Here is a 24,092-nt window from a genome sequence, read left to right as displayed (position 1 = left end):
CTGTGGTGAGAATCTGAGGTCCTCACTAAACCAGAACCCCAGATTCTTCACCGGACTGCCGGTTGAGTTCGGCCTGGGGTAGTCTGCATGTGATCCCTTTGTTCCACCTCTCATTGTGTGTGGTCCTGACCATGCCCATCTTTTCGCTACACAAGTCTCAAGCCTTTCCTGGGGTTCCAAAGAGATTTGCTAACAAAAAAAACAGTTGAGTTGAGTTGAGTATGTATATGTTGTGAAGATGGGTTCTCATTTAAGAGAAAACATCACAGATTCATCCACAAATTAGGCAAACTATGAAGAGGGGAAAACAAAAAGTAGAGACAACAATATTGCAAATAAATGAAAAAGAAAATGTCAAAAGCTGTGAAAATGAAACTGTGAATGTGTGACTGAAAAAGTAATATCGAAAAGTACACTCATAAAAGGTGGGTGTGGTATTTTCAGAAAGTGTGGGACTGTCAAGTGGATGGGTGTGAGAGTGTGGTGAGTGAGCAGTGTGCTCTGTACGCATATGCTGTGACGAGCATGCTAGGTTTGAGCCAGATGAAGGGTAAACTCACATGGCTGCTGCACAGATGTAGGCTACCCTCGGAAGAGTGATAACTGGCCACCCCAAGTGTTGGGAAGAACATACTGGGAGTCCGCAGTGGAACCGTAGCCCCTTCCTAGTGTTGCCCTACTCTAGAAATGGCACCGTGTGCAAGTTTGAAGGAGGTGCAATCTTCAGAGTATGCGATGATATGGGGTTATGATACTCTTATTGCGCAATGTGGTGTTTGAGAGTGTGCTTTTATTGATCTAAATTTTGCCAAATGTGGGTGGGATTTGTGCCCAGTATCTATATTGTTTTGAAGATTGTGCCAATACTGTGGTCGTAACATGCTTGACCTGTGCCGGGTGTGGAGACTGTGCCCAGTGTAAGAGGTGTGCTGTGTGTGGGTTTTTTGCTGATTAAGAGGAGTTTCTCTGAATATGGCAGCAGGTATGTCAAATATGAGGGTGTACACAGTACTGTTGAGTGTCGTAGTGTGCCATGTATATGTGAGCGGTGCAGGTTGCAGTTGATTTATATAGGGAAGTATGAGTGCTGGGTGCTGATTAATGTGTGCTGTGCGTAACATGGTTGTTAAGTCACTAGTTTTGTATTCTTTGCATCTGTGATGGATGCTCCACGATACATGTGAATGTAGGCTCCAAAGACTGGTGGGGGACACTGAAGGTTCCCAGGGCTGCTGTTGTATTTGTGCCTTGTACACAATGGATAGTACACGCACATTGTTGGTTAATAAAAAGCATTTTCAGATTTGTCTGGTTAATGCTGAACTTGTTAAGTTCTTCGAAAGGAAACCAGGCACGCCTGCCCCATGAGCTGCTGTTTCCTAAAGCAGACTTTGACTCAGTGCCCACAGATTGAGCATCGCTGAAAGATGCATTTCTAAAATAGTCCTTCTTTGCAACGGAGGTCTCGCTTTGCATTCATGAGAGCACTCTGGATCAGGCTATATTTTTTTGTTAATGTTTCCCCTCGCATGCCACAACAAGAAAAAGAGCAAGTTGCAATTCATGAAACTACCCACCAGAGGACAGCAGAGGGTAACAAACCTCTCAGTGAATGTGGAAGCACAAACTTCTCGCTCCCGCAAGGTGGATGCCGCTACAAGCACGAGTATGTGCTTCCAAAAAGAGCAGAGCCACGGCTAAAGGTCCTCCTATGCGCTGCGTAGGCGAGACCTAAACAGTGGGCCAAAGTGAGGAGCCCTATGGGACTCCCTGCTCGAACGCTTTAAACCCAGAACAAAAAGGGGACAGATAGACGGCCTGACATCTGTAGCAGAGATAGGACTGGATCCATTGAAAGACTGATCCTTGAATAGCAATGTGTATCTGCTACAGAAGCTTATTAAAAAATAAGACCACTAGCACACCTTTAGTGTAAAAGATTGAAACTAATCACTGGAGATGTCAAGACTAATTTGCTACAAAAACTACTTTGCTTGCACAGAAGACCTTAATCGATTCTCTCTATGAAATTCCAGAAATGCAATTTACAACCCAAAAATCAAAACAGACCATGAAACTCCTTCACTCTTTCTTTTTTATCATAGGCTTTCAATCTCCTAACTGCAGAATAGATCATGATCACACAGCACGCTAAACCTAACAATCATTAGCTTTCAGTACAACAATTGATTATGCTCTCTTCTTTGCAGCCAATTTTCACATATGTTAAGACTTCTCAGAAACAGAAAGAACTGAAAGGGATCATTATCGTCAACTTATCAACCTTAAATGGAAAAATAAGATGTTTCACAAATCTTTAACTTTCATAAAAGACTCCATTACTGTTTTTAAATCTAAAAAGTTAATCTGGAATAAGATCTGTCAGATAAAATAGAACACTTATGGCACCAAGATTTTATGCATATATTCATACACGCATTAAATAATACCACTTCATCTGTAGACATTTGGATACATATGTGTAGGGACACATATCTTACAGACTCGTAAAAAAATTCTTGCAGCTATTCAGAAAGGAAATAAAATGCAACCTAATCACCATAATAATAAATAAAAGGCAAGACTCGCCACACAGCGAATTATCTACAGCAAAATTAGGAGGAATATTTTGAAATTACCACTATACAAACTTAGAGACATTCAGATATTTGAAAACCTTTCAGAGAAATAATATGGCTGCAATAATCTGGGATCAAATAAAAAGCAGCTTGGGAAGAACTATATGACTCAGTTAACTCAAGCGATTTCCATACTTTTTTGTCTTTGATTGGTCTTGGTACAGAAAATTATAAAAAAAGACGTGATTACTTCTCTTACCATGAACATAGGGAAAATCTGCTTTCAGTGTGATCTGCGAGGATTTAGAAGTATTAACAGTCTCCAATCAGACGCTTTGACGCTAAATGGTTGTAAATCCTCACTCTTTCCAGGCCCAAACTGGATATCAGTGCAGCATCTTACATGAACCCTATTTGCCTGCAGTACTATTTTAACCACCACATAGCTAGCTAAATGTTTCTTAATTGATCAAATACATCTTCTCTTCATCATACAATCTATTTATAAGAGAGCACTGAAATCACAACTCAATAGTTATGATTTATTTGCTTTATAGGATTCTAATGGAAAAATGTTTGCCAAATATCAGCTAAGCAAACTATTACAATCGAAAATAAACAAAAAACATAATAAATGTTTCCCATACAGGATTCAAAACACATTGTTGCACCATAGGCAATATTATAGCTCTAACCAGTATGGAAAATACAGAAACCAGGAACAAGGATAGCAAATGTTTTGCCTATTACATTGACTACTCAACTATTACTGACAAAGCTATCAAGAAATAATCAACTTTGGCAATAAAATGTACACATGTGGCATTCACTGCACCTTATTATACTTCATTACGGAATTATGAAGTTACACAAAGATACATAGGTGCAAGTTAAATTATCCGATGACAGTGGTCATACTCCAAAATATTAACTGCAAACGGTTTAAAACAAGGCTGTATCTTAGCCCTATGTTTAGACAGAAAAAGATTAGCCACTTTACATACATGGGTGACTTGATTATTCTCTCACGGACATAAGCAGGTCGGCAAAGACAGCTAAACAGTCTAAATGATGATAGTAACAAATGGATTAACAGTCAACCATTAGCCAACACTAAAATTATTTATGTAATTTGGTTGACAGAATGTAGGATGTTATTGGGCATTAGGTAACCAGTTAATTAAAATATGCATACCTTGGAGTAGTCATCCATAATAAATTAAATTGGGAAGACCACTTCTTAAATGTGGACGCCAAAGGCAAGGAGATCACAATTACCCTAAAAAAAAAACATTTTTTTAATCCACGAACTATGGAAGACGAACAATCATACCTACCATCACCGCAGCTAATACCAAATGACTTTCACTCTATCATATGGTCTCTGGCCTTAAAAACATACAATATCTATAGGCTGGAAAAACTATTTGCAAGAAACATCAGTTAATTATGAAATGTTAGGACCTCAAACACCCATTGTCGGTTGAGATTAGAATTGTGTCTTACTTTCCGACTGTATGACAGCAAATGATAATGCATAAAAATATGATTTACAACAAAGCTTTAGTCACGAAACGCAAATAAAAACATTTGAAAACATTTATGACCACCTCAAAGGTGACATTTTCTATGAAAAAATTACAACTAAGTCCTTAGTAAGAAACTGCATAAAAGGCTTACACTATCTGAACAATTTACTTTAATCCTCAACTAATCCAAAAATGTAAAACATTAAAAAAAAATTAATTACCTTTATCACATTCCACCTCTCCCTGACTCATCCCAAACCTTTCTAACTACTATAAACTCCCAAACATCCCTCTCCTTTTTATCCAATTCATCCAACTAACATGCGCACATGTTCCCTTCTCCCAATAACAACTCACAACTTCCCTTTTCTAATGCACATCAGTTATTTGATCCCTGCTCAAAACACTTCTAAACACATGAGAACTCAAGAGTACAAACTTAAACTTTCCAGAACTAATCCACAAGGAAAAAGATTACACATTTTACTAATCTACTCACTATTTAACCCCTTCGCCGCGAATTCCGCCCTCTTGCGGGTGTCTAGTGGGTGGGGGTGGCGCTGCGGTGCTCATGCCAGCTCCCGGCCGTCATAAATCAAGGTGGGCATGTGCTCATGAGGGCCGGAAGCCGTTGGAACTCCGCCCACTGAATAATTCTCCTGCACAGGTGGGGAATTAACACAGCGTGGGAGGAGCTGCAACGCTCGGACGGCTCCCGGCCGTCATGAGCACACGCCTAACGTGACTCATGACGGCCGGGAGCCGTCATGAGCACTGAAGAGGTTAATTATAATCTTGGGTTCTTGAGAAGTCTGCTACTCGCAGCAATGCACCTCACCGCCTTGTCAGGGGTAGTAAGTGCTATGTAAATTCAATTTACAATTACCATTTACAACTTATAAAAATTCAATTTATTTCCAACATACTTAAACCATGAATAGACATGGGTACTTACATTTTAACTTAGAGGCAAAAAAGAAGAAATCCTTTTTAAGGGTGCAACTATTCTGTATTCTGATTCTTGAGATTTAAGGTGCATGGAAGAAGAAAGATAATGATGAGAGGAAAAGCTATCTATGTAGTAAATATGGTGAAACAATAGTAAATATATTGGGTCAGTTTCCTAGTGTCCTAAGTTACTTGACTTGCCTAAGAAATACTTGTGCCCAACGTTCAGAACATTTGGCATTAATCAATTACGGAGGCTTGCAATTTCGGTTTTAAATGTCCTTTGAACAAATGTATAGGCTGTCTTATGAAATACTGTGACCTAGTTTTCATTCCATTTCGTACTTTTTTTTTAAAGTAATTGTTTGAGATATACACACACAATATATATATATATATATATATATATATATATATATATATATATACATACACACATACATACATACATATACACACAAACATAAATACCAACAGCCAGTCAGCTGAAAAACAGGAAGTCGCCATTCACACATGACAGTGTTTGAATGCAAGGATCCAAAAGTTATTTGCTGCAACACTTCATGAAGTAAACTTTTGGATCCTTCCATTCAAACCGTGTCTTGTGTGAAGAGCATCTTCCTGCTTTTCGGTTGACTGGCTGTTGATATACTTTTGACAGAGTGTGCTCCCTCATTTGCCATTTCACCTCCCTTGTTTAGGATCTTTTGGATGGATTTATCTCATTGGTTAGGACCACATTTTAATTTTTATTTTGCTTACAACTTTCGTGTTGCTTGAAGAATCTTCACAAAACTTTCCAAAAGAAAGCCTCATCCACCTCAGCTTTTTCCTGGAAAGTTTTTGGCTTATCTGTCAAGTGGGGGCTGAGAAAAAAGAGAGGAGCCCATGAAATTTCCCCATGCAATTTTCTATAGGAATATTGAACAGCAATATCACAAAAATGGCTGAACGGAATTTCACCAAATTTCGCCGAAAGCTAGATTTGTCCAGAAAGCGTTTTTTGTGGACTTGGTGTAAATTTGTTCAGTAGTTTTTTAGAATTAAGGTTGCCACCACGGCTATGGCAGGGACCATTTTAGGACTCGAGGACTCGGTCCCTTTTACTGTAAAAAACGAAAACATCAAGCTTATTTAGAGGGGGGCAGGGTAGGGGTACCCTGAACTCTTGTGCCCCCACCCCCTTGGCCACAGTTATTTTTTTTAATAATCACAACTGTGGATCTGCACATAATCTGTGGTGCCATTAAAAAAAAACACGGTCTCCTTTGGTTTTAAAAAATTAGCCCACATGGTGGGCAAGGGGAGGTTGGCGCATTGAATTTACATTGGGGTCATGCGCTCTCCTCCTCCCAGAGCTTTCTTGCGAACCCATGAACCTCATCCCCTGGGGACGATAAGCTAATTATTGGGATTAATAGGTTAAAAATTAATTATAGTCGCACTCTTGCCATGCACTGCTAATGCAACCCCATAATATATTACTCATGATATGTTCTTTGTCATCACTGATCACATGAGTACAACAGCTGAAGTTACATTATTGGTGAGAACACTTATCCCCCCGCCCCCAGCGCCTTGAGACCCTCACAGGTGAGTAGCACGCTTCATAATTCCCTCGATTGATTGATTGACACTGTGCATGGCGAGGTGACAAGTTATTACATTAGGCAAGGAATTATAGTTACTTAAGATAACTATAATTGATGAATTTCAGTTTTTATTTGTTTAAAACAATAGGTTTTAACTGACATTTTCACGTACATATTAAGTTTCTTTAACCTTTGTTTTTCCAAAGAATATAAATATACAAATGTGCAAATGTGTGTGCATATTTTATCTTTAAACGTTTTAAGATGCACATTTAATGGGGGTATTTTTTCCTTCTTTTAACAAAATTTGCGCTATTTTGATGCACTGTAGTAGTTGGTTTTATAAATCTATACAATGAAGTAATACTACACTTTAGAAGGTGTTTCAGAAAAGGAACCTGACTAACACAGCAAAAAGTGACATGTTGAAAAAGTGTCCGTGACCATGATAAGTATATGCTTCAGGACAAGTCCGTATCCCCAAGCTTCCCGCATTTACTTTGCTGCCAAAGACCACATTTTTAGGATCATCTCTGGACTCATTTCAAACAAAAACAACTATAGTGAAGGTTTCGAAGTTGGATGTAGGTCTGTAGTTAAAATTTGGATCTTAGCTCTGCCTTTTGTTTCCAAACAACAGACCATGTGGTTTAAAGAAAGTGACATGAAATATAAATATGAAGGAATTTAATGTATTTAACTAAATATGTGGTTAGAGCTGGCAGACAAGAATTTTTTTTTGCATTCTCCTCTTTCCTTCCTTTTTCATTGTCTGTTTGAGTAGTTCTACTTTTTCCTTCCATATCCTACTGCTGACATAGCAAAATATCAATACATAGAAACTATTGCATAAAAGATGCAGCCTATTCTTTGTGATTCTTCCTGTATTTAGTGGAGATCTACATGTGGCTAGTGTAACATTCTTTCTTCTTATGTAAATGTATGAAATGAATACATTAACTTTCAATAATTAGTTCCTAAAAACGAATAACAATAACATGAGCAGCAAATATTCATATACATGCAGTATTGGCTAAGATGGTCATGTGTATGTATGTATGTAACTGTACAGCATGAATCTAGCTGAGAACCAATAGAGCACTTATGTTTGTCAGCGTATCTTTGTCTAGTGTCAGCACTACTACCTTTGCCAGACACAAGCGTGAAATTTATAGGCTGATGGCATTAACTATATTTACTTCATCTGCTTAGTTATTCCCAATTGCAATCCCGCTCCACATAACGGTATAGGACCGTTCGTATGTACAATGAGTAGTAGTAACATGTATCCCATGAGCAGAAGGAGGTCTGAATACAAACACCCACGACAAAGTGAAAGACATTCAAAGATTTTCACCTCGACTACACATATTAGTAATTCTGTCTGACAGAGCAGGTCTATTGACTAAGTGTGGTAACTGAAAATGCCAAGTTGATATTTTGGGACAAAAGTAGCACAAGTGCATTTACAAAACATGGCAAGCTGATACTGGATTGTAACTTGATGCTGTTAAGGAGATAATCGCCTTTATTCAATGATGGCACTTTCTTGCTGCTATGGTAGTCATTTATGACTCATAATTTTCATGATTTCTTTTGATAATTTTTTATGACATTATTATAATTTATAGAACTGCTTTTTGTGGCATGCACCTGTAAACCCCGTGTAATTTAGCTCTGCTGACAATCTGTTTAAACCATTGTACAACTCTTGGCCCGGAATTATGACATCTACGTAACTTTTATTTTTAAATTCTTTTTATTAAAGTTGGGGCATAGTAAACTCATACAAAGTAAACACATAGTTTTGTTGGTTGATGCAACTTCCTTTGGGCATTTTGCACATCATTATTACATACATTACGCAATGGATCTCATCTATTAACCCACACTTTCCGTTGTATCCCCTCCCCGCCTCAATCTGAAATCTCTTCATGCGGTAACCCAGGTGGTTCACAGATATAGCCCCTGTATTTGTTCCATGCTCCCTACACTTTCTTCCATTTCTGGGGACATCCTCGGTTGATATATGCAAATTTTTCTGCAATCATGGCACCGTCCATGTCTTTGCACCATTCATTGAGCGATGGTGAGTATCCGGAGCCCCACAATTGAGCTATATTGCGCTTGGCAAACATCATCCCCAGAGTTGCCCAGTCCTGTGCAGGATGATTTAAATCATTGGGTTCCCATATGTTTAATAAGCATTTTTTAGGCTCAGGTACCACCAACACTTCCTTCTTGCGATATAGTTCTCAACACTGCTACCCAGTATGGTATGATCTTTGGACATTGCCATATAGTGTGATAAAATGTACCCTCCTCCCCACATTTCCGCAGGCAAAACGGATGCGAGGCATTCCCTATTTTGTGTAAGGTTAACCTAGTGTAGTACGTGCGGTGCAATATCTTTAGTTGTATTAATCTTAATCCTGAGGGTATTGCAACTTCTCGTGGTGATGAAGGCGCCATCTGCCAATCTGTCTTGTCGAGATCCCCCAGGTCCGAGAACCATTTGTCCCTCAATGCCTGCATTGGGTCAGGTAAGTTATTAATTAATTTACGGTAGGTAAAAGAGGTGGCCTTTTTTTGCATATACTCATTCAGCAGCCTATCCTCTAGGGAAGAGGCCTCCGGCAATGTGGTGTCTGGTGGTATAGCTGCCTGTAGTGCAAGCCTGATCTGCATGTATATGAATAGTTCAGAGGGTGCTAGTTTGTATTGTTCCTGTAGGCGTTCAAATGTGATCATCTTGCCCTTAATCCATAGGTCGCCCACCTTGGAAATGCATATTGTGTCCCAACTATTGAATCCCTTACTATTTCTAAGTCGTCCCAGCCGTTGTGTGTCCCAGAGTGGAGTGAGTTGCGTAATAACCCCCTGCCATCCCAGTTTTTTATGCGCTGAGTACCATATGCTGACTGTATGCGCCGTTGGCCCAATTAGTGGGTTAGACCATTTTTTGCTATATAGTGCCGCCATAACGCCTCCGTCTCCCAACCCACAGAGGCGACGTGTGCCAGTGTATTGTATGCCGTTTTAGACATTCCAGGGGTCGTACATGATTTTTGTTAATGAATTCATCGGGCCTAGGTGTCACATAGATACCCAAATATTTAAAGCATTCCGCTGTGATTAGAAGATCACAATCTTTATGAAGGTGCGGTGGCAGACCATAAAGTACAAATAGAACCGATTTAGACCAGTTAATAGTATAGCCAGATACTCGCCCATAAATTTCACAGATATTTAATAGCACTATAATGGAACGCCTGGGTGAGGTTAGGTATAACAATACATCATCCGCATATAGGGAGATGCGGTCCTCCCATCCTGCCGCCCACTTGAGTCCCCGGATGGTCTAAGTAACTTTTTTACTTCGCACGCTTCCTCTTCCACAAAGATCCCAGTCATTTACTATCATAAAAGTATGTGGAAGGCAAAAGCTGTACTTCTACGTTTTGAATAATAAAAGGACCACGTGAAACTACATAGCATTATTTGAAATGCCTGGTAAACCAATGGCTTCTTTATTCAGAAAATGATGCTGCAAACTTTTCACTGGAAGGAGAATCTCTTTCCTCCTCAGACATACTGCGTGCTCAGGTAGGTCAGTCACTTTGTGCAAAGTGGCCAGGGTGTTTATGCCCACCTGGGTTTAAATGTGCCAGCAGCCAATGCCCATGTATACAAGTGGAAGTGCGCTCCATTGCACATTTATGGAGAGTAAAGAAGTTGGCACATGACTTCATCAGTGTACTACATTCAAAGTAATATACCACACACTTTATGTACTTTTTCAAGGGCATTCATCTAGCTTTGTTTACATCAATCTTGTCATTTCTTTTTAAGAATCCAGAAAAACAGCAGTTACGACAGCCGAACCATGCAACAAGGTCAGCGCAACAAATGCTTCTTAACCACGCATGTCGTTACAACAACATGCCTTAGGTAAAGCGGCATTGAACTTTAAAGTCAAATGCTTTCCCTACTGTTGCGTGGAATGGAGTTGGAATAGTGAATTATACAGTTCCAAAGTTCAGCGCTTTCCAAAAGGCAAGTTGGTGTAAAGACTTTCGTGGTAAAGGAATGAGTAGTCAAGAAGCATTAGACTAATGCTTCTTGACTACTCATTCCTTTACCACGAAAGTCTTTACACCAACTTGCCTTTTGGAAAGCTAACTAATTTAGTTGTTCTGACCGCGATGTTAAGGAGTGCGTAGTTTAGGCATGCGCAGTAGTGTCATACAACCGAAAAAAATATCCACAACGCACATTCAGCACAAGAAATGCTGGAATATGCTTTTTCAGCAAACAACTCAAAAGCCAACTGTTTTGTTTCTCTCCCTTTGTTTTTCCACTTTCAGCCTAAAGATTACTACCAAAATGAAATTGTTTATTTTCTGACAAAAGATTTTGCCTTGTTTAAGGGTGATGCCTGTGACGTCCCAACTTACAATTTTGGAAAAGAAAGGAATCTTGGCAGCTCTTTTGTTGTCTTGCAGCAGGTTACCGGCAAACGTGCAACTCCTCATGTCAACTTAACATGTTCCTTCACCGAGAAAACTGATCCAATCACTAAACGAAAAACAAACAAACAGCCTCCTACAATTCCTGCATCCCTTCATTGTTCGCGAGCACCTTCAAGTTTCCTTCCACCTCCTGCGTAGCCGACGCGCGATGAGAGCCAAGAATTTGTCAATCACATAACAGAAATGTTACAGGCAGGGAAGAGTTACTTAACTAAATTCTGCACTCGCGAGTCACTGACTGATGACTCGGTTCCTGTCCAGGCATTTTGGAGTAACAGTTATGTCCTTCCTGAAAGTTCATTCTGCATTCCAGATTGCAACTGGGAACAACATAGGGGCAAGTTGAAAAAGTCAAAAGAACAAAAATGGATCTATAGAGTACACAACTATATGTAGGTGAACAAGGTCACAGACTTGGCATTCTCCCATCAAAGTCTCCTCTTGTAAGTCATTATTGCCAGGGACAAAGTGGAGGGGGCAGGGAGACAGAGACTAACAGACACACACGCACGCACTATGAATTCAATTTCATCTTCGTTTCAAAATAAAAAAAGCTATGACTGTGAGCGGAAATTTGGTAATTGGAGGAAAGTTAGTAAAATCAGTCCAGTTAGGCCTGATTCCATCTCGAACTTTAACGTCTCTTTTGAGCTCTGCATTGCAATTTAGGTTGCTTTCCTCCGTTTAACAAGTCTGCATTTATTTCTGAAGAACTTAAGTAACTATGTACTCCATTTTTATTGTATATTAAAACATAATATTACATTGTTATCAAAAGTAATATATATGACTTAATTGGCATATGGGATTATTTTAGAAAGTGTCTAATGTGAAACCTAATTTAGGGGCCCATTATGATCGCGGACGGACTCAACCATAGAGGCGGAGGGAACCTCCGCATGGCATGCAGAGTTCCCTCCTGTCCAATTAGGATGTGACCGCCAGGTGACCGCCACCCTGGCGGTCACATCCTCTATTTTTACCATTGCACAATGGTAAAAAGGCATACATTGCATTTGTATGCAGAAAGTGGCAGGCACCGTGCGGTGCCTGCGGATTTCTGCATACAAATGCAGGGGGGTACCATAGGTACCCCCCATGTGCACCTCCCAGCCCCCCTTCACCCAGGGGGCCCGCAACGGGCCCCCGCAGTGAAGTTCTACATGCTTTTCCACTGCGGAAAACCCGCCACGGAAAAGCATTTTTTAAAGCCCATCCTAATATGGCTGGCGGTGTCTGAGAGACACCGCCATCATATTAGAGCTTTTCCGCCGCGGTTGTAAGCCAACCGCGGCGGAAAAGCTGCGGACGGAAACCAGGAACCACCAGCCATCCTAATGTGGCAGTGGGTCTTTGGTGGGTCCGCTGCGGTTTTTCCGCATCCTCCAGGCCGGCGGTGGCTTCCGCCGGCCCGGAGGATGTGGAAAAACCGCAATCGTAATAGGCCCCTTAGTTGTTACACATTCACGGATTTCAAGAACTCACTATGACAGAAAAACTGCTTACACACCTTGGTTTTGAGTGTGATTAGAATTCATCAGTTGTGACAAAGTTTCTTCCTTAATAGCAAAGACGAGTCAGGGGAAGGGATCTCTCTTAAAATTCTTCACATTTAATAGTTAGGATTTTTGAGCAGTGATCTCGCACTACTGTGAAAAATCAAGTATGCAAATTTCCACAAAAAGATCCTCAGTGCCACTCTTTGCTTTGAAGCTATACATTTTCCTAACAGAGGGTCTGAATCCAAGGGGCCACAAATCGTGGCAAAGTCTGTAATCTAAACTTATTTTTACACGATCTTGGGGGTGGGCTCAAACTGGAACTGCACATACCTGTCACCCGCAATTTGTGGCAGCTTTTATCTCTCAAGAATTAGTTTAATCTCAAAGGAATTTACGTTTTTAAGCAAAACATTTCTCACAACAATAATGGTGGCTGTAAATTAAGCCACTCTGCCTTTTAAGAGCCATGATATCAAATTCTTGGATCACTGACATAATATCGATGACACAAATATAGAACTACCTAAATATCGAGTAAAAAATATAGAATACAAAAATATCGACTTCCTACCTCCAAACAGGTAAGTACAAAAATATCGAATCAAAAATATCATTGTAAAAAATATAGATAGTCAAAATATCGTTTTTTTTAATGCTTTAAAGTAATTAAAAATTAATGAAAAAATAAAAATAATTAACTTAAACATACTTAAAATACCTAAATACCATTACAATTAATAAAACATTAATGTAAGTTAAAACAAATACAAATTGATTTATTAATATACATATATATATATATATATATATATATATATATATATCATCAAAGAATGCTGCCTGTTGTGGAATGAGCCGCAAGACAGGTTGAAAGTGCGCCAAATCTCTTTATTGCAGGGAACAGCGAGGGCAGTGTCTTACAGCATACAAATATAGTCCGGATTTCGCCGACGCGTTTCGTGATCTGGTCACTTCTTCATAGGCACCGGAACAGCGTTAGCGGAGGTGATCATAGTCCTTCATTTATTCCTACCCATGTGGGTGTGGCTACAAGGCATTCTGGTAGTTGAAGTCTATTGTATTACCCAAGTGGGTCCTCCGTTAACTGCTGGCATAGTACACATTAAAATCCCAGGTGGGTAGTGGTGGAAGACATCGAGTCCCCGCATGAACAACTTATTCCTGCAAAAACGGCTCCTGTCTCCTTAACGATGGCGTCTTAGACGTCATCACAGGAATGCCGACGGCATCAGAGCTCCTTCCGCGACCCAGGCTGGGCCGCATAATATCCATCAAAGAATGCTGCCTGTTGTGGAATGAGCCGCAAGACAGGTTGAAAGTGCACCAAATCTCTTTATTGCAGGGAACAGCGAGGGCAGTGTCTTACAGCACACAAATATAGTCCGGATTTCGTCGACGCGTTTCGTGATCTGGTCACTTCTTCATAGGCACCGGAACAGCGTTAGCGGAGGTGATCATAGTCCTTCATTTATTCCTACCCATGTGGGTGTGGCTACAAGGCATTCTGTTCCGGTGCCTATGAAGAAGTGACCAGATCACGAAACGCGTCGGCGAAATCCGGACTATATTTGTGTGCTGAAAGACACTGCCCTCGCTGTTCCCTGCAATAAAGAGATTTGGCGCACTTTCAACCTGTCTTGCGGCTCATTCCACAACAGGCAGCATTCTTTGATGGATATTATGCGGCCCAGCCTGGGTCGCGGAAGGAGCTCTGATGCCGTCGGCATTCCTGTGATGACGCCTAAGACGCCATCGTTAAGGAGACAGGAGCCGGTTTTTGCAGGAATAAGTTGTTCATGCGGGGACTCGATGTCTTCCACCACTACCCACCTGGGATTTTAATGTGTACTATGCCAGCAGTTAACGGAGGACCCACTTGGGTAATACAATAGACTTCAACTTCCAGAATGCCTTGTAGCCACACCCACATGGGTAGGAATAAATGAAGGACTATGATCACCTCCGCTAACGCTGTTCCGGTGCCTATGAAGAAGTGACCAGATCACGAAACGCGTCGGCGAAATCCGGACTATATTTGTGTGCTGAAAGACACTGCCCTCGCTGTTCCCTGCAATAAAGAGATTTGGCGCACTTTCAACCTGTCTTGCGGCTCATTCCACAACAGGCAGCATTCTTTGATGGATATTATGCGGCCCAGCCTGGGTCGCGGAAGGAGCTCTGATGCCGTCGGCATTCCTGTGATGACGCCAAAGACGCCATCGTTAAGGAGACAGGAGCCGGTTTTTGCAGGAATAAGTTGTTCATGCGGGGACTCGATGTCTTCCACCACTACCCACCTGGGATTTTAATGTGTACTATGCCAGCAGTTAACGGAGGACCCACTTGGGTAATACAATAGACTTCAACTTCCAGAATGCCTTGTAGCCACACCCACATGGGTAGGAATAAATGAAGGACTATGATCACCTCCGCTAACGCTGTTCCGGTGCCTATGAAGAAGTGACCAGATCACGAAACGCGTCGGCGAAATCCGGACTATATTTGTGTGCTGAAAGACACTGCCCTCGCTGTTCCCTGCAATAAAGAGATTTGGCGCACTTTCAACCTGTCTTGCGGCTCATTCCACAACAGGCAGCATTCTTTGATGGATATTATGCAGCCCAGCCTGGGTCGCGGAAGGAGCTCTGATGCCGTCGGCATTCCTGTGATGACGCCAAAGACGCCATCGTTAAGGAGACAGGAGCCGGTTTTTGCAGGAATAAGTTGTTCATGCGGGGACTCGATGTCTTCCACCACTACCCACCTGGGATTTTAATGTGTACTATGCCAGCAGTTAACGGAGGACCCACTTGGGTAATACAATAGACTTCAACTTCCAGAATGCCTTGTAGCCACACCCACATGGGTAGGAATAAATGAAGGACTATGATCACCTCCGCTAACGCTGTTCCGGTGCCTATGAAGAAGTGACCAGATCACGAAACGCGTCGGCGAAATCCGGACTATATTTGTGTGCTGAAAGACACTGCCCTCGCTGTTCACTGCAATAAAGAGATTTGGCGCACTTTCAACCTGTCTTGCGGCTCATTCCACAACAGGCAGCATTCTTTGATGGATATTATGCGGCCCAGCCTGGGTCGCGGAAGGAGCTCTGATGCCGTCGGCATTCCTGTGATGACGCCTAAGACGCCATCGTTAAGGAGACAGGAGCCGGTTTTTGCAGGAATAAGTTGTTCATGCGGGGACTCGATGTCTTCCACCACTACCCACCTGGGATTTTAATGTGTACTATGCCAGCAGTTAACGGAGGGCCCACTTGGGTAATACAATAGACTTCAACTTCCAGAATGCCTTGTAGCCACACCCACATGGGTAGGAATAAATGAAGAACTATGATCACCTCCGCTAACGCTGTTCCGGTGCCTATGAAGAAGTGACCAGATCACGAAACGCGTCGGCGAAATCCGGACTATATTTGTGTGCTGAAAGACACTGCCCTCGCTGTTCCCTGCAATAAAGAGATTTGGCGCACTTTCAACCTGTCTTGCGGCTCATTCCACAACAGGCAGCATTCTTTGATGGATATTATGCGGCCCAGCCTGGGTCGCGGAAGGAGCTCTGATGCCGTCGGCATTCCTGTGATGACGCCTAAGACGCCATCGTTAAGGAGACAGGAGCCGGTTTTTGCAGGAATAAGTTGTTCATGCGGGGACTCGATGTCTTCCACCACTACCCACCTGGGATTTTAATGTGTACTATGCCAGCAGTTAACGGTGGACCCACTTGGGTAATACAATAGACTTCAACTTCCAGAATGCCTTGTAGCCACACCCACATGGGTAGGAATAAATGAAGGACTATGATCACCTCCGCTAACGCTGTTCCGGTGCCTATGAAGAAGTGACCAGATCACGAAACGCGTCGGCGAAATCCGGACTATATTTGTGTGCTGAAAGACACTGCCCTCGCTGTTCCCTGCAATAAAGAGATTTGGCGCACTTTCAACCTGTCTTGCGGCTCATTCCACAACAGGCAGCATTCTTTGATGGATATTATGCGGCCCAGCCTGGGTCGCGGAAGGAGCTCTGATGCCGTCGGCATTCCTGTGATGACGCCTAAGACGCCATCGTTAAGGAGACAGGAGCCGGTTTTTGCAGGAATAAGTTGTTCATGCGGGGACTCGATGTCTTCCACCACTACCCACCTGGGATTTTAATGTGTACTATGCCAGCAGTTAACGGAGGACCCACTTGGGTAATACAATAGACTTCAACTTCCAGAATGCCTTGTAGCCACACCCACATGGGTAGGAATAAATGAAGGACTATGATCACCTCCGCTAACGCTGTTCCGGTGCCTATGAAGAAGTGACCAGATCACGAAACGCGTCGGCGAAATCCGGACTATATTTGTGTGCTGAAAGACACTGCCCTCGCTGTTCCCTGCAATAAAGAGATTTGGCGCACTTTCAACCTGTCTTGCGGCTCATTCCACAACAGGCAGCATTCTTTGATGGATATTATGCGGCCCAGCCTGGGTCGCGGAAGGAGCTCTGATGCCGTCGGCATTCCTGTGATGACGCCTAAGACGCCATCGTTAAGGAGACAGGAGCCGGTTTTTGCAGGAATAAGTTGTTCATGCGGGGACTCGATGTCTTCCACCACTACCCACCTGGGATTTTAATGTGTACTATGCCAGCAGTTAACGGAGGACCCACTTGGGTAATACAATAGACTTCAACTTCCAGAATGCCTTGTAGCCACACCCACATGGGTAGGAATAAATGAAGGACTATGATCACCTCCGCTAACGCTGTTCCGGTGCCTATGAAGAAGTGACCAGATCACGAAACGCGTTGGCGAAATCCGGACTATATTTGTGTGCTGAAAGACACTGCCCTCGCTGTTCCCTGCAATAAAGAGATTTGGCGCACTTTCAACCTGTCTTGCGGCTCATTCCACAACAGGCAGCATTCTTTGATGGATATTATGCGGCCCAGCCTGGGTCGCGGAAGGAGCTCTGATGCCGTCGGCATTCCTGTGATGACGCCTAAGACGCCATCGTTAAGGAGACAGGAGCCGGTTTTTGCAGGAATAAGTTGTTCATGCGGGGACTCGATGTCTTCCACCACTACCCACCTGGGATTTTAAATGTGTACTATGCCAGCAGTTAACGGAGGACCCACTTGGGTAATACAATAGACTTCAACTTCCAGAATGCCTTGTAGCCACACCCACATGGGTAGGAATAAATGAAGGACTATGATCACCTCCGCTAACGCTGTTCCGGTGCCTATGAAGAAGTGACCAGATCACGAAACGCGTCGGCGAAATCCGGACTATATTTGTGTGCTGAAAGACACTGCCCTCGCTGTTCCCTGCAATAAAGAGATTTGGCGCACTTTCAACCTGTCTTGCGGCTCATTCCACAACAGGCAGCATTCTTTGATGGATATATATATATATATGAACGTAATATTGATAAAAAATATAAAATATTTTTACCGTAGGATAGCGAAAAGAGTAAAATTTACTATTACCACATCAGTGAGTGCAACAGTAGAGAAGGCATTGGATAGCGTAGGGGTAAAAATTACTATTCCCACTCCAGAGAGTGCAACAGTAGGGAAAGTAAATACTTCATATATTAATTAAAAAAATATATTAATACCAATTATAAATTAATTAAACATAAGTACAAATTTAATATAATATAATAATCAAATTAAAATAGAAATACAAAATATTTATTAATAATCATTACCTATTAATACAAATGATTTACCAATTTACAATTAATTAATTAGCAAATGAAAAATAATTAACAATTAATTAAAACTAAATACCACTAAATACATTTATAAATTGAATTAACAATTAAATTACTTCCCACCCTATTCCCCTATAAAACCACAACCCGCTACAGTAAATAAATAATAAAATTAACAATGATCAATTAATAAAAAATAAATACCAATTATAATGTAATTAATTACCAATTAAAAATAATTAACAATTAATTCAAGATAAATACCAATAAATAAATTAAAACATTTAATCAATTATAATTAAATTACTACCCACCCTATTCCCCTATCAACCCACAACAGAAAAAATAAAATTACCTTAATTATCAATTAATCAATTAATAAAAATTAATTACCAATTATAATTTAATTAATTACCAATTAAAACATTTAACAATTAATTCAAGATAAATACCAGTAAATTAAAACATTTAATCAATTATAATTAAATGACTTCCCACCCTATTCCCTTATAAACCACAAACCCGCTACAGAAAATAAATTAATACAATTAACATAATTATCAATGAATCAATTAATACAAATGAATTACCAATTATAATTTAATCATTACCAAATAAAAATTAATTAACAATGAATTCAAAATACCAATAAATAAATTAAAACATTTAATTAATTATAAATAAATTATTTCCCACCCTATTCCCCTATAAACCCACAACCCGCTACAGAATTAAATTACGCAAAAATTAAATACCATAAAATTAATGACTTAAAAGAAATTATAAAATAAATATACACTTTTAACACATATACTAACATAATAAACACTTTACAAAATTCGATATTAAAAAATCAATATATTTTACATCTATATTAAATACTTCGATATTTTGACTTTCCATATTTATGTAAATCGATATTAACTTACTTACCTCAAATTCGATATTTTTGTTGTCAATATTCTGTCCATTCGATATTTTGTCCATTTCATTCGATATTTTTGTAGTCTATATTCTGTCCATTCGATATTCTGTCCATTCTATATTTTTAACTCGATATTAAGGTAATTCTATATTTTTTACTCGATATTATGACTGTACACCCAATTTCTTCTCATGTAATGATCATGTCTGGCAACAAATAATGTAGTACTTCATGCACCAGTGCTTTCTGTAACAGAAGATTAAGTAAACATTGTTACCTTTTCCACAGAAGTTGGCGTGCTTTACACAAAGGTATGAAATGTCGATAGGTGGAATGTAGTGTAACTATTAGCTAAGAATTTTGAATGCATCATTTGCATTTTGAGGCACAAATTTCATAGATTACAAAAAATGGAACTGCAACATGAACATGTTGCATCCACCTTTGCAAAACAGTATGGGCCCAACAATTTGGCATGCTTCAAAAGCATATTACGTTTAAATCGTTCTTATTAATCTTGTTAAAGGACTGCAATCAGGAAAACATCTAAATTCCTAGTAACAATCACTGATTCATGCTGAAGAATATTTTCCATGTGTCATCACATTTCAATACATAAGAACACAAAGTAGGAGGTGAGAGAAAACCTGAAAAACCAATATCCGAATATAAACTCAATTTACTGTGTGGTTATATTCATAATCTAAACAAATCGCCCTTGCATTGTGGTATTCCAGCCTTGTCATAAGATAAACGACACCAGTACTCACATGGAACATTAAACAGTGCTCCTCCGATTCAAGGCATAAATTCATCCAGGACGCCATGATGCGCTATCAGTAAAAACACCTTTCCCTCTCTTGCAGACCTGCAACTGCGCTAGAAAATGCAAGGCCTCAGTCCCTATTAACAAAGTTTTTTTTTTACAGACCACAAAACACGTCAGCTTCTCAGCCTAGTTGAGATGAGGTTTAGAAAAACGTGAATTGGAAAGCCACCCAAGGGGCATGTCCCTTCTATTGGCTGCAGGTTTAGTGATTAGAATCGGAATAATCTTTATTCGGTTTTAACAAACCATAAAAGAAATCATGACATCGAATCATCATAAAAACATATCACAACGAGTGGTGGCAGGCAACCCAGAGAGTGGTGAGCAGACAAATGGGTGGTGGGCGGGTGCAATCACCCAGGTCAACCAATCAACAAGCTTTTGTAAAGCACAGCACTGTCAGCCCTAGGGATATCTGGATGCTGTGGATGCGACATTTCTGTAGAAAAGAATCAACCAGAAAGAGGAAAAATAAAGGTCAGATAACCAGCCAAAGTGACATGCACAGTGTAAACTGTTGGAGTTAGCACATTTCCCCTGCTGTCAGCCAGCAGCAGTGGCCCAGTCCCCAACCACCGTCTCAGGCTGGGGAAAGGGAAAAATAAAATGATAATAAATTAAATGTATTACCATTTTCTTTTTCACCTTTGCGGCTCTGACAGCAAGAGGTGATGCTCCTCTGCGCTCTAGGAGGGGCCCTTGCTGATCACAACACAATCTCATAAAGACAGACTCGAGCATAAAATATAAATGTGCAAAAATGTTAAAATGCAGGCTAAAAGCTCACATATACCAAAAGCTTCCAGATACCATTTTGTCTATCATTGGGATTATTAAAAGTTCCTTATACCGGTATGAACAATTAGAGTACTACAAAGTGTCAAGACATCAGGATACATTATCATAAAATACTATTTTCCCACAAGATTCCTTAGTCTCACAGATCCATTGGTACATTTGTAAATAATCAAACAGACGAACTCAGTTTGTAAAAGCTGAATATGAAACCAGGCAGGCTACACCTCCTGATATTTGTGCTTCTCAACAGCGGAATTCAGAATTTCTTCCTGGGCTCAGTGAATGTATTACAAAAGAAGAAAAAATGCAGCATGGACTGCATTAAGCATGAATCAGTGGGGCATGGTTCAAGTGCAGAGTCAGAATAAACATTACTAGGATATGAGACTAAAAAGTGGGCTATATTAAACCTGAACCTCACCAAGTAAAATCTTTGGGAATGTTGGAATGCGAACAGGAGATAAGGCTCCATAGAATCCGTGGTCAGTAGTGGGAGATATCCTGTCACCCTCTTCCTTCCCTACACTAAATCATCCCTGAACATTTGACAAAGGCCTAGATAATCCTGGTCCAACTGCCGTTTGGAGACAGCGGAGATATTGTGTGGTCTGTCAAAACACTTGGATCTCCTTATCGCTATCAATTGCTCCTTTACATATGTTATCCACGGGGTCCTGTAAGCAGAATCAAGAGATAAACAGTCACTTACTATTTCTTGATTGAGCAAAGTCTCCTGTTTGGACTATGCTGAATACCAAAGCATGAGAGGGGCTAGTCTTGTGCGATCTTCTAGGGTACATAAGCCTACTTCAGTGTGAAAGAGGAACATGGGAAGACTATCGGTTACAGAAAGTAGCCTTCTCAGGAGCACATGTTCTTTAGTTTGCAGATGTGGGGTGTCACAGTAAACCCAAACTACAGCTCCATATATTACAGTGGAGCGACAGCATGCCTCATAGATGTTGATGATACCTTCCAGGGGTTTAGGGCCCAACTTCCCCTCAAATCTAAAGAGGGCCTCAATGGTTTGATCAAACCGATGTTTTCTAACATTTGTTAGGTTTGACCAGATGCCTTTGCGATGCGTACATCTAGGTAGGTGAAGGTGGAGACTTCAAGATGTTTTTCATCATTAATGCAATACGGGCTCAGGCCAGTATGCACATTCTCTACAACCATTGCTTGTGATTTTGCAGAGTCTGTCCTTACTCCTACTATATTTAGTGATTAGTTATTTCTGTCGCCTGTCTCCTAGCTCCAACAGAACTATTCCAACATCAGCTTTATTTCTGGCAGAAATCTTAAGGTCCAGAAGTTGGGCTAGCACAATCAAGACTGGCTGCTCCGGTTAACATCCCAGGACCACCACTTGTTTGAAATGCTCAACCACTGAACATAGGTCACTTTGTTCAGACGTGGCAGGGATACTAAAACCTTGAAAGTTAGTGGCTTTGGCATCAATGTCCAACATCTCCACCTTGCTCTCAAGGTTAACTATGGGTTTCAAAGCAGAGTCGTGAAATGTCTGGAGTGAGTCCACTGTATTTTGTACACTGCTCAACATACTTATGTTCCTTTGTTGAACTTCCTCAAGATCCTTTTGCATTGTTGCCATAAAACCTTTTGTGTCTTCAAATGCTTGTTCAAGTGACGAGCATCTCATTTCAATGTGCCTCAAGGTCCCCTTTAAGATCACATAAGGTTACTATTACCAGGGACTCCCAGAGTGTGATGGAAGTTTCTTAAGACTCTGCCTGATCCAGAGTCTCATCCCAGGTAATCGATGAGGAAGTAGACACTGGTGGGAAAAAATGCCGGTTTAGCCCTCTGAGCTCGAGAAGTTGGAACTGCATTGAGGCTTCCAAGGTTGTGGCCATCTTGGCATTCAGCAAGCATTGTCCCCTACCAGTAAATCAGTGAACACTTGGACTGTCTACTTATCCTCGTCTTTTAGGCTTCAAACTCTAGCTCCCACACTTCTAGATTACAAGCCTACGCACTCGCCTACGCACTCTCACTCGTCCTGTTCTAGATACTTGAACTTGGCAATAGTGATTAGCAGTGGCGGCTGGTCCATGGGGGCGTTTGGGCGCCGCCTCCGCTGTTTTCTCGCCATGCGAGAAGGCAAACAAAGGTAGTTACCAATGATAATAACTACCATTTGTTTCTGCCTTCCTTGCCTTCTCGCACGGCGAGAAAGTAGAAGTTCCTGTGTGGGCGGTGTTACTCGAGGGCAGGGGGGAGCGGCTTGCCCACTGTTGGTAATACTGTCTGTTTGGGCAGCCTGAGAGGCTACCCAAACAGACAGTATTAACACAGTAGGCAAGCCGCTCCCCCCTGCCCTCGAGTAACCCCTCCCACTCTCCCTGTCTCTCTGTATGCTGCTGTGCTGCAGCATACAGAGAGAAATGACGTCAGTAGGGCAGCCGGCCGAACCAATCACAGCGCTGGCTGCTGTGGAGGGGAGGGAGGCTGCCTGCTGCCTTCTGATGACGTCGGAATTCTACAGCGACGGCGGGAGTCGGAAGTCTGGATCCTGGATCCTCAGTGAGGATTCAAAGAAAAGCGGGAAGCCATTAACTAAGGTAAGTTTCGGAGTCCCGAGCCAGCATTAATACTATTACTGCAGTGAAGTATAATGAGAAGTCGAGGAATCGCCGAGGAATGTTCGGGGAAAACAGCTTGGCGACTCCTATAATTTAAAGTCTATGTCAGGAAAACCCAAACTCAGATGGGATCTCTCGGCATCGAACAGTTTTCTGTGATAAAGTTCCGACTGGAAACAGTTAATTTTAGATGAAAACTGTTTTAAAATGTTTCGCATCGTCATCGTGCACTGTTCTTATTGAAATATATTACAATTTCACTGTTTATTAAACTTAGCATGTAGTGTTAAACAGTTTTCATTCTGCATCTGCCACCGCAAATGATTTCTTTAGGAATACATATTAAATGGGACCCCCAGAAGTCTTCTGACCAGTATTGTACATTATGTTTTAGATATGGCTTTATATACGGTCATTGGTCTGTTGAAGCGTGATTCACATTTTGCTGCCACCCTCCTCCAGAGCATGAGTCACTATGCCAGCCCTCTATATCCTTTGGCT

General features: G+C 41.2%; 1 protein-coding gene across 5 annotated transcripts in view; it reads right to left on the bottom strand.

Annotated features, from left to right (window-relative positions):
• Window positions 1–24,092, bottom strand: part of SBF2 (SET binding factor 2) — a 2,295,537-nt gene that overhangs the window by 1,871,126 nt on the left and 400,319 nt on the right. Inside the window, exon 1 of one of the 5 annotated variants that reach the window (XM_078680955.1) lies at window positions 3,775–3,859. The exons of the other annotated variants lie outside the window; for them this stretch is intronic. Within the exon in view, the coding sequence (XP_078537081.1) occupies window positions 3,775–3,792 (18 nt within the window). The 5' untranslated portion in view covers window positions 3,793–3,859. Of the gene's footprint in view, window positions 1–3,774; window positions 3,860–24,092 lie in introns of those variants that run through there. 5 annotated transcript variants of the gene reach the window in all.

Source organism: Lissotriton helveticus, chromosome 3_1 (genome assembly GCF_964261635.1).
Source record: "Lissotriton helveticus chromosome 3_1, aLisHel1.1, whole genome shotgun sequence".
In the NCBI taxonomy this organism is placed as follows: Eukaryota; Metazoa; Chordata; class Amphibia; order Caudata; family Salamandridae; genus Lissotriton; species Lissotriton helveticus.
Note: the sequence above shows the minus strand (reverse complement) of the source record. Positions and strands in the feature narration are given on the sequence as shown.